General features: G+C 39.8%; 2 protein-coding genes across 2 annotated transcripts; both read right to left on the bottom strand.

The window, feature by feature from the left end:
* Positions 1-848: 848 nt before the first annotated feature.
* On the bottom strand, positions 849-4,250 carry mmp13a (matrix metallopeptidase 13a). The gene is made up of 10 exons (XM_079565654.1): positions 4,142-4,250; positions 3,445-3,692; positions 3,224-3,372; positions 3,020-3,148; positions 2,782-2,943; positions 2,570-2,699; positions 1,944-2,077; positions 1,698-1,857; positions 1,520-1,623; positions 849-1,125 (listed from the first exon to the last, which is right to left on the bottom strand). Exons 1-10 carry the CDS (start codon positions 4,241-4,243, stop codon positions 1,016-1,018), a joined length of 1,428 nt encoding a protein of 475 aa, XP_079421780.1. The 5' UTR covers positions 4,244-4,250; the 3' UTR covers positions 849-1,015.
* Positions 4,251-5,286: 1,036 nt separating this feature from the next.
* Positions 5,287-11,857, bottom strand: LOC306969875 (collagenase 3). Its single transcript, XM_079565651.1, has 10 exons — positions 11,628-11,857; positions 10,231-10,484; positions 9,003-9,151; positions 8,819-8,944; positions 8,585-8,746; positions 7,434-7,563; positions 7,195-7,331; positions 6,456-6,615; positions 6,058-6,158; positions 5,287-5,745 (listed from the first exon to the last, which is right to left on the bottom strand). The coding sequence occupies exons 1-10, from the start codon at positions 11,754-11,756 to the stop codon at positions 5,612-5,614; spliced, it is 1,482 nt and encodes a 493-aa protein (XP_079421777.1). The 5' UTR covers positions 11,757-11,857; the 3' UTR covers positions 5,287-5,611.
* Between the last annotated feature and the right edge of the window lie 304 nt (positions 11,858-12,161).

Genomic DNA, 12,161 nt, shown 5'->3' with positions numbered 1-12,161 from the left:
CCACAGTGCACCTGAGGCAAATGACTTATTACTTACAAAAAAAATATCTCCAGGTACCAGCAACACTCTGGATAACTAGGAAATGAGGCCCTATGTCAAAAATCCTGAAATATCCCTTCAACTAGATTTGCTTACAACATACTTTTATAATTATGTATGCTATCAGGATCCAACTACTAAGACATTTTATGGGAGTGTACAATTTTACTTATTCCTACATACGCAGCAAGTGCTAATTAGTTGAACCTCATGTCTTGAATTAGTGAGATTAGTCAAGCTCGGTGTCCTTTTGGTGAAACCCAGTAATCGCAGCTTGAATTGTTGTGCCTAACTTAAGTCAGGATTTGGAGCCTAAGCCTGGCTTTACTGAGCGAGTTTTATGAAACAGCCCTCAGGAGGCCTGGGGCCGTAACAACAAGCATGAACCAAAATACAAAATCCTTTCCGGTGACATCTGGTGGCTGTACTTTGTATTGCAAATATAAAAGATGAGCTCCTATCTTTGCATGTGGTCAGAGCTTTAATGTTTGTTTGTTTTCAATTAAAATAATAAAGGATAATTTGGTAAATAACAGTGGTGTAAAAGTGTAAATGTGCTGATAATCAGATTTTTTGTTTTTGCTTTTCATTCGGTGAGTACTGCCAGTCAGTGGTGAATTCTTCTGTCTCTTCTCTACATGTACTTTATTTTTCTAATCTATACGCAGCTCTACAGAAGATAGATTACATTAGGCTTAGTATGCATGCATGTCTTCATAATAATCAATGTAATGAAAAGATGTCAACCATTTGATTTTTTTTATAAATTTATTTTGATGAGATTTATGTAACAAGTTCCAGGCTGACTTCAAAGAACACATATTAACTTAGATTTAAATAGCAGTAAAAAACACATAAATAAGACACATATGAAGTTAATTAAGGTGCTTGAACAGAAAGGTGCATTACAGTATTTAACCGTATCAGTGCAAAGACATTCATGCTGTTTTTACTTCATGTGGCACTCAGGACGGCTCTAGTAGTTGCTGCAGGGCAGGAAGTAGTTGTTGTTGAGCATACGGAACAGGTGTCCACTCCTCAGACTGTACTCAAACATGAACGGACCACTGTAGATGTACGTGAAACCTGCGCAAAAACACACTTATGTTAGTCCATCATCGAAACTGCACATTCATTATGAGGAGATGGATGGATGGATGGATGGATGGACGTCTGCACCTTTGTTATTGCTCAAATAATATGACTTTTTAACCTAAGCAACTACAACTATTAGAAATGCTTTTAATTAATACTATTCTTTTTTCTGGGGCGGGCAGGCTTTATTGGACAACACAGTGAAGACGATATATTCAGCAAATATAGGACTTTGAGACTGGCGTTGTGCTATGACAGAGTGATAAGAGCCGTCACCAATTGCCTCAAGGCCATTGCAGAACACAACAATTTAAATTCTATCATCGTCAAAACACTAATGTAGTTTTATTCAGTCACTGACAGACTCTGTTTGTGATGGACTCACCTCTGTGCTGGAAGGCTGCAGTGACTTTGCTGCTCAGACCGGAGAACTTCTCATCCACATATTTAGGATATCCCTCATCCATCTTCTTAGTGATCTCATTATAACTGTGAAAATAATCCCATGATTGTTAATATTTTTTTATCTCACAATAAACCAAACTACAAAGCACACTACATACCTGTAATACATATCGTCTACAAAGAACAGCGTCTTGCGAGTGGCCACATCAAACAAAGCAGCGTCGATTTTCTTCACCGTCTTGGGAAGACCGAAGCTGGAAATGGATTTTGGGTAACCTGCTACAAGATCATAAGCGTTGAACGCCCACACCTGGCGACCTGTGAAATGGTTGAAAAGGTTGTTGAGTAAAGAGCAACATAGTAGTGCAAGTTTTGTCTTTGAGGTTCCGCAAAGGCGGACTCACCTTTAAAGAGAAGAACCCGGTCCGTCTCCTGGCTCTCATAGGCTGCGTCCACAGTGTTAGGAGCGTCAGGCCAGAAGTTGGTGATGAGAGACTGCTGCGTCGTGTAGCTCTGAGGGTAGCTGCGCCAGAAGAAGCTAAAGCACACAAGAATGTAAAATAGTATTAACTTTATTTGAAGAACATACAGTATGTGACAGACATGAAGATGTGCTTAATTTAAGACTGTTATATGAGTGTAATACCAAGGCTACGTTAGAGAGTAGATTTAATATAAATGTTATGCTCTGTATCAGTGTTTCTCAATTTAATCCTCTCATAGCACTCCAGAGTCAAGCTTAAAATTAGTTTAGCCTGTTGTTGTTGTTTTTAGTCCCGGCTTAGTCGAGATTTGGATACGTTTTGGGAAATATTTGCAAAACCAAATACTTTGTGACGATGTGAATTTGTTTCTGTCAGTATTTCATATTTGTTCATACTTAAGATAACAGATAATTTGATTCATTTCATCTGAGAATTTGAATCCAGATATAGACAAATAAACAAGGTGCCATAGTTATTATTCAAATTAAATTGTATATAAAAAACAATAAAATGAGAAATACGTAAAGTACAAACAAAAATGGTACCTTTCTTTAAAGAAGATCATTTCTCCTCTGAGGGTGGTAACAGCATCCAAGACCAGATTGGAGTCACATGCGTCAGGAGTAGCGGGCGCCGTGGGGTTAGGTCCTGGGCCAGGTTTATCGGGGTTTGGGCCTTTAAGAAAAAGATACATTTGTGTGAATGATGCCACAAAAAATACATTTTCTATAAAGTGTTTGTACATATTTGTGCTCACCATAGAGGGACTGAATGCCGTTGACATCGTCCTGAGGTAGAACAAAGGTGTCAGGGTTCCTGAAGGAGTAGATGGGGGCCATGAGTGCGCCGGGATCATCCGAATGGGACAGGCCCAAAGAGTGACCGAACTCATGGGCAGCCACCAGAAACAGCACATAGCCTGGGAGACAAAGATGTGGTTTGTTAATCTGTGTTACAGTGTGAGTGTGAGTGTTCAGCATAATGAGGGAACTAACCAGAGTTTGAGCGGTAGGTGAAAGTCTCATCCTCGTCGAAATGTGCGTCTCCTCCGATGCCGGATGACGGGGCGAAAGCGTGGGCCAGTGTGCCATCAGGTCCGTCAAAGGGGTAAGAGTCACGGTGGTCTGTCGGCATGAGGATAATCGTCGTGATCATCTAGTTTTATTAACTCTGCTACTGCCATTTGATCAAATACTTACATCCGCTGCCAAAGGAGATCATGATGTCTGCAGTGCCGCTGTAGATCCGGGTGAACCGCAGGGGAGTGACTTTGGCCCACACGTTTAGGGCTTTTTCAATGGAGTCATCGACTTCTGCCGCGGTCATATCTGGAGTGTAGTTTTCAATTCTGTTCCAAGCAAAAATAGTCAGTAAATGCACATTTTATGAAAGATCTTTGCTCCTTGAAAGAGATGCTCACCTGTACGTCAGGGTGTTTTTTGGCCATACGAGGTTATTCCCAAAGGTGGAGTATCGGGCGACTTTTTCATCCGGAACACCGCAGCGAGGTTTCTTCATCATGGACATTGTTTCGGCGTCAAGGTGACCAGTGACTTTGAGTCCGAAAAACTTCTGCATCTCTCTCAGCTTCTTGGTGACTGGACTGAGGCCTCGTCTGACCGTCGGGCCCGTCTCCTCAGTGAGGTTGTAGAATTTCTTTAGATAGTCCTAAAAAATGGCCTAGATATTAGATTTTGTACATGAAACATACACTGATCAGTTCTAGTTTTCAATAGCTCATCTTGTCATTATGGCAGGGACTCTCAAACGTTTTTGGACTGAGGACCCGAACTGAAAAAATCCTATGGGTTCCTCAGTGTCCTCCTTACCTTATCAGTGCAAATTGACAATTCAGGAGTTTAAAATCATGCATACAAGAAGGAAGGAATCTTATTTGTATAATGCTTTTCACATGACACAAGCCACTCAAAGCGCTTCAAGGTTATATCATTCAATCTATAATCGCTGGTCGACTGACAGAAGCGCGGCTGCACACATCTGCACCAACAGACCCTCCAAATCACTCACACAGTTTGTGGTATTGCCTCACATCTCTTAGCTTATTAAGAAGCTCACATATTCACATTCATGCATATTATAAAAGCATAAAAACATACCATTGCAAAGCTCTCGTCCTGCTTGGTGATGGTTGACAGTGGCATACAGTAGACTGCAGCGGCCAGGCTCAGGATCATTAAGCTCTTCATGACTGTCTTCATGTTTCTCTCTCGAGTGAGATTTGTGTTTGTGCTCGGGGACTTGCCGTTTTATAGCCCAGGTGCCAGGGTGTGTTGAGCAACTCCACCGTCACACAGTGAGTAAATGCTCCTTTTAAGGAGTCAAGAGGAAAAGAGGAAGTGGTGGGCCCTTTGGTCATACAATAATAATAAAAAACAATCCCTAAACAAAGTGTGACAGCATCATGATCCGGGAGAAATAGATTTAGTTTGAATACATTTTTAATCTATTTCTGCTCAAAATAAGTCTGTGTTAGCTGTAAATATTTAAACTTATCACGTTTCAGTCATTTTATCAATACATATACAGCAATTCAGTGAAGTCTTAAATGATTATAAACTCTATTTTTACACATTTATGAGGTTCATGGGTCTGAACAGCTATGTTTAGATCTCTACAAATCGGCCAAAGTGGGAGGAAATGTTCTGCCATTAACAAGGCCAGATGTTTTGGTCTTTACAGTTGTGTGTTTTTAGTATTGAACTTGTAAATTAAATGGAATGTGTGATGAAAAAGTCAGTTTGAATATATCATTAGTAGCAGTAGCACTACTACTACTAGTACTACTACTACTACTACCACTACTACTACTACTACTACTACTACTACTACCACTACTACTACCACCACAGTTTAATGTAATGTGCAGTAAGGACATTTGGAGCGGCGCCACGGCTGCAAACACAGACATGCTCGTTCACGTCATCTGAGACAAAAGCCTGTTACACCTCGCTGTGTTCATTTAAAGATTAATCTGATCTGTAAATACATGTTTTCCTGGAATAACCATGTCAGAAATCCAAATAATTCGTCATTATGAATCATTAAAATCCACTTTATTCACCTTTTCTGTTCAGGTCATTCATAATTGCCATAATCCCTGCAGATTATATACTATAGTTGACACATCTTTTCACGCATCCAACAAAGATGTTATTTTCCACTAAGTAAAGTGTCGCAGTATTGCTGATTTATTGTTGTATGGAAAGCTACAATTTAGGTAGAGTCATTGCCTAATAGAGGACATCTGTTTTGTGTAACAATTTGGTCAGGTAACTTCCCAAAATATATATATACAAAGCTACAACGACAAAGCTAATGCAGAGTATCTTACAAAAGGACAAACACAGACAAAGTAAAACTTAAATATGTGCATAATTTAAAAAAAAACAATAAAACACAAAATGATCGTCACAGGTAAACTCATTACAACCATAGATATTACAACACCTTGTCTACAACAGGAGACGTAAGCAATCACATCCGCTTATTCACCAACCTGCAATTCATAAAGAACATTGTGGTTTGTTGAAATTATACAGTGTCACATTTGCGTCCATTATGTGCAGTTAGTCAGTGTGGATTTCGTTGTTTATGGTTTTGGTGCATTCCAGCAGGTCGTTCACGGGGCCGGTGGAGACCACTTGTTTGGAGTTGTGGTCATACGTGTAGTGGACATTCCCCTTGAAAAAGTGCACATAGTCTGTGGGGGGAAAAAAACATCAACAAACTATGAAGACTCAAATATGCTCATTTGTAAAGAGTTAGTAAGAAAACAGTTTTCCCACTATATGAAAGAAATGCCTGATTTAGGAGTGGAAAGGTGGCTAAGAAAAAAAAAAAAAAAGAATATTAAAGGCCTACTTTAAAGAGAAATGATTATAGGTAAATGTCAGTATTTTGCAGAATTATCCTTTTTATAGACCTATACAGTTCTGATGAGGCTTTGATGGCAAATATAATGAAGACTTGAACTGCATGAAGTTTGCCCCATCAAAGAAAGGACTTTTTGTACCATCAAAATATACAGCAGCATCAATTGGGGCTGGAATCCCAGGCCACTCTTGCTCTATGAGTGTTGGTCTGGTGTCCAGTACTTCCCATAGTTCATCATATCTGAAAAAACAACATGACATCTTCAACGTCAACAGTGTAAACTGGAGTCTGTATTAAGTGCTATAAAAAGATCAGCAAAGTCACTGTTAGTGGATGGTTGAATGACAAATAAACATCATCAATGCGTATGCTGTTACAAAGAGGAAATGACTTATTTACTGTATATGGCTCATGAAATTGCAAAAATACAGTATTTCAAGTTAAAGCAGAAGCAGAAGAGCAAGTCTCTTCTGCTTTAACTTGAAATACTGTATTTTTGCAATTCCCACGTATGCCTATTGCAGTTCTGGTGTGTACCTCCAACACTCTTGTCCAGTGAAGAACACACTGTAGCGCTCAAAGCGGAAGTGAAGAGCAGCATCCACAGATTTTACTCGGGAAGGAAAACCCAAGTCTGTGATGTTTTTAGGAAAACCTTCTTCCAGCTGTAACTGAGTTAGTTTCCAATACTGAGTACCTGAAAAGCAAAATACCACCATTAACTATATAACACTAAACTATGTAATAGGATTCACACAGTTTAAGTCTCAAAGTCATGATCAAAACTCCATAAAGGCACAACAGCTACGAAAACTACACAAACAACACAAACAAGTCAGGATTAGCGTCACAGTCTTGACACCTAGTATTGTTGAGAAAAGATGTATGTACGTATAAACTGATTTGTCTGTAATGAGAAGGGTGTGTATTAGGATTTGTTCATGAGATCTGTAGCCATAGTTATCATTCAATAGCACCTTATGTTTAATCCTTTTCTTTTGAAACAGTAACTTGTGCAGTAGGCTCAATGTTAACTGAACCTTACATCGCACACGTCAAGTAACACTTTGGTTCCACATGTCCTTTGTCTTTTATTTCACTCACAGAGATCTTTATTATGCACACACACACAAAATGGTAACTTCACATTACAGAAAAATCATAAGATAAACTATTGTGTGTCTGAGAGGTGAAAATAATCTCCCTAGTTTTGACTAAAGCTGAAAATGTTTAAAATCCTACATTTTTCACCAGTGATTTTTGTACTTTGATTTACCTTTGAAAAACACATTGAAATTCTTCTCTATATTCATGTAGACGGCGTCCAGGTTTGAGGGTATGATGCTCGGCCACAGGCTGTTGGTCAGAGTTATACGGGTTTCCCCAAACTGTGGATGCTTGCGCCACATGAATCTGAAAAGGCAACACCTGAGTTAGCTTAATCTTTTTGTTTTTTTTACCTGGAGCGTCTGTCAGCCTACGCAACGCAGATGGAAAATACATGTAGATACACACCTGTCTTTGAAAAAATGCAGTTCTTGTTGTAATTCTGTTACGGCGTCAAAAGACAAGTCTGGGTCACATTTGTCAGGGGTTTTGGGAGGAGGCTTATTGGAAAACAGTGAGTCAAAATGTGGGCTAATGCCTGTAAAACATTTGAAGGACACGTTTAGATCTCTTCCTTTCTTAAAGGAACAGGCCACCGTTTTTCCATACTGGGATATGTTCTTACTTGAGCTTAGACGAGTTGATGCGTACCTGTCTGGTCTTTGTGCGTGCCCTCAGTCACGCAAACGACCAAAGATGTTGTAAGCATTTGGCCTCTACCAGTATATTCCTATGGCTCCAAACAGGGGTGACGTTGGAAGCGACCAAGCTCTTCCACGGACACGCACAAAGAACAGACAGGTACGTATGAACTCGTCTAAACTCAGGTAAGAACATATCACAGTATGGAAGAACTGTGTGCCCTCAGTCATGCAAAAAGACCAAAGATGTTGTTAGCATTTGCCCTCCCCCAGTTTATTCCTATGGCTCCAAACGGGGCCATAGTTCGTTGGAAGTTACCACGCTCCTCCACGGGCACGCACAAAGACCAGACAGGTACGTATGAACTCGTCTAAACTCAGGTAAGAACATATCTCAGTATGGAAAAACGGTGGCCTGTTCCTTTAACCTAAAGTACCTAATTAAAAACTAGGATAACAAAACTAGGTATATGGGGAATAAATTATTTCAGAAAAAACTACATACCAGCTAAACATTGTTATGTACAGAGATCCACAATTTCAGAAAACCAAACAGGAATTTTGTTTATTTATTGATTTATTATTGATTATAGTATCCATTAGTAGTTTTACCAGCACAATAACACTTTGTAATAACCTATTTTCTTATTAAATCACGAACTAAGACTTTATTAATCATGAACTATTTATTAATAAATACTTATATATAAACTGTGAAGTAAGAACTTACACAATTAGATGCCATACTAGAAGTGCCATAGTGGGTAAGTAGTATAATATGTAGTAGTATGTTTCACACTTAATTAATAAAGTTCATGACTGATTAAGGTATAAGGTGTAGGTATTATAAAGTGTCACCGTGGCATACTAAAGAGTGCCAGACAGGTGAATTTAGTATTTGAATATGCGACATCTTACCATACAAGTGTTGGACTTCCTTCACATCCCGAAATGAGAGTTCAAGTGTATTGTTTGGTTCAAAGTTGTACGAGGGGTACATGACTGCCCCGGGGTCTGGTGTGTGGGCCAAGCCAATGGCATGGCCGAACTCGTGCACCGCCACGGTAAGCAGATTGTATCCTAACACAGGATGTGCAGTTGGTAAGACATAATGTTTCATGGTCAGTTTGAAAGCTATTCTGAAAGTCTCACCAGTAGAGTTTGTGCTCCAGTCTTCATCTGCATCAAAGTGCACGTCTCCGCCAATCCCAGTGCCAGGCAAGAAGGCGTGCGCAAGGATTCCCTGTTTACCGTCAAATGGGGTGCCATCTTGATGATCTGCAAAATAATTATCATAAATTACTCTGTACAAGTTACCTCTGACCTTTATGCTTACCACCACTGTAGAAAGAGATAGTTATGTCGGCCTCTCTTCTGCCGCGCTTCTGAAATTTCATCGGCGTGACATTGGACCAAATCTTCCATGCGTCTCTGAAGACTTTTCGGACTTGCGAGGCAGGGATTGGCAGCCTTTTTCCAACTATCCTGAAAAGTATTTTGGATTCATTAGTTATACCATAACATTCCAGCTCTGGACAGGGCACAGTGTCATAGTGTCCTTGGGCACATTGCTTTCATTATCTTCTGTTGGTAAATAGGATTAAAGAAATGTTGTCGTTGGTTTAATAAGCGGGAAAACGATTTTAGCATCAGGGATAAAACTCCCAAAGGTCTGATTGGTGTAAAACTTTTATGTTTGTGCACGCTCTAATTCATCCAGGTAGTGTTCAACGTAATGAAACTCAACCTGTTACCTGCCAGGTTAGGGTTAGGGTTGGGTTATTAGCAATTATACCTATCCATATGTTGACGCGTTATGACTGGAGAGCTTACAGCTTTAGCATGCCTTGTCTCCTTTCTATAATGGCCTGGATCAAGTGAATGATCATGTTTTGTTAAAGTGATAATCTGGAAGTCTAAATGTATTACACATTTTATTAAAGGTGCAAAATTGACCACCTGGTCTTGGATTTTAATGCATAAAGTAAGTACAGTATACACTGTATATACATTATTTTTCCTTTCCTTCCTTCCTTTATCCTTCCTGGATCTCAGCAACTAATCACAGTCCAATATCCACCCGTGTTGACCAATGAGACAAGCTTTTCCTGTGAACCAGCCTGTCAGCTCCAATCAGGAGGGAGGGGGAGGAGCTTGATCATTTCCTTTTGAAAATTCTGATCCTGCTCACCTCATTTTGGAAACTCAGAAGGCTTTCTGGTAAAAGAGGGGAGGAATTTGATTCTCTCTCTCTCTCTCTCTCTCTCTCTCTCTCTCTCTCTCTCTCTCTCTCTCTCTCCTCACTTTCTTACAAACTATCACTTTAATGCTAAAGGATCATAGCACCCTTTTGCTTCTGCATCAGAGAGTTACAAAAACTTGCAAATTGAGTGATACAGTCTTGTTCCCTCCTCCCAGCAGGGGCTAGAGTCTTGATTAACGATCGCTCTAGCTCGGGCTAAGTTGTCACAATTTTCTGACCACAAGAGCAAAGAAGCAGCTTCTGCAAATAAAAGAGTTCTGCAAACTCAACCAAACTTATTCATTTCGACTTTTAGCTTTACCTGTAGCTCAGTCTGCTTTTTGTCCACCTCACTGTATCTCCAAACGGTTCCACATCAGACAGGCCGCAGCGGGGCTTCCTCATCACCTCCAGCGTGTCTTTGGTTAGCTCTCCACTAGGGGGCAACCCGAAAAATCTCTGCATGTGCTTGATTTTATCACAAAACCCCGTCGACCAATTGGCATCCACTTCATTCTGCGCGCTCCTCTTGGGTCTCCTCTCTGGCTGGTAGCCATAGAAGTGCCTTAGATACTCCTGTCGACACAAAATTATATGCTGTGATCTTATAATCGGCAGCGTTTTCCTTTGTTGAACTGTAACATCAGCTGTCCATGTTTTTACAGTAAACATTCCACACATTTCTGTGAGCTGTAATCATAGCACTCAGATGGCTGTACCTGTGTAATTGTTGGAGTCAATTTGTCCACAAGACCTTGGGATAATGTGTACTTATATCTATAAAGCAAGTCTTTTCATCAACTACAGCTTATGTCGGGTTCTGCCACAACACAGCCTGGTAAAATGCACATGAAATAATGCGAAAAAATACAACAACAAGCCTTTAATAAGCCTAGGAATCTGACATTATGATAAAAGCTACTCGCTTACTAGCAAAAATGCTGTGTTCAAAACGTTAAACCTAAATATCTCAGAACTACAATGCAGATAGAACCTTATATCATTCTAAGGGGACGAATTGTATTTGTCAGTGTTTTTATCTTTCAATCTCTTAATTAGTCTTGTGGTCATATTTTGAAAGTAGAAGACGCCATTGGCTCAAGTGTAATGAGCAGCCTATAACATTGCTCTTAGTTGTGGTTTGACAAAAGTACAATGTTTTGTTTCTATGAAGCATTCTTGGTTGACAGGGTTAATAGCACCATGATATATAGCCTACTTACAAACTTACTTATGATATAATGAGCTGCATTTGTTCTCATGGTCTGTTATCATCTTATAGAATAAATCATTATTTGAATTACTACAATAATAATGTATTCTATAAGAACAAATGTAAAGGTCCTGTATAATAATTAAAGGGATCTTTGCAACATTGTTGATCTATTTGGGTAGTTTTCATTAAAACTTTTTTTTTTTTTTTTTTACAAATTCAGTCAAATTTTTTATTCATTTGGGCGACATCATTTGTTGATGTTGTGTGAAGTTAACAAATACCTCTATATGAATGACCATTACAGGACATGTAGCATATTGCAGTAGCTTTAACACAGGACAAAATCATCCCTGTACAGTCAGCACAAACCTGTTGTAAAGAGTGGTGTTCGTTATGGGAAGCTTTTAAGGATATGCAGCACTTAGTCAAAGCAGTAATTCACTTCGTACCTGCTCAGGTCAAGATAAGTGGACTATAAACCTGTCTGAATTCAGTCTGCATACCTCTGCAAATGCCCTCTCGTCTTCTCGAGGTCCTGGGTGATGGTGAAGTCTTGACAGGGAAGGAGACTGCAAAGGTGCACAATTCCCCAGATTTTGCCAAGCCACAGTCAGGAGGCACAACACGAGCATCCTTGACGTTTCAGCGACGGACTGTGCTCCACCAATGCACAGGGGCTGTGTATATATATGCAAAGCAGTGCTCGGGACCACCTGTTAATTATCCCCGAGTCGTCCTGTCCCAACAAGAACAACATGGTGGCTTCACACACACACACACACACACTTTTTGAGCTTCGTCCAAATCAAAGTAGACAACCTCGACCTCGCACTTTGTCACCAGGATGTCCACAGCTGAATAGACACTGACGATTCTGCAGAAGTGATCTTTTGCTGTTTTTCATATTCAGATGTTTTCATGTTTTACGACAACAGACACTCGTACAAGTAGAAGCCTATAGGCAGACACTATAATAATCATAAAGGGCGCAATGATGACAGATTTAAGAAGCGTCTCTTTACTTGGGAGTATTGGGC

This window comes from Gobius niger (genome assembly GCF_951799975.1).
Source record: "Gobius niger genome assembly, chromosome: 11".
NCBI classification, from domain to species: Eukaryota; Metazoa; Chordata; class Actinopteri; order Gobiiformes; family Gobiidae; genus Gobius; species Gobius niger.
Note: the sequence above shows the minus strand (reverse complement) of the source record. Positions and strands in the feature narration are given on the sequence as shown.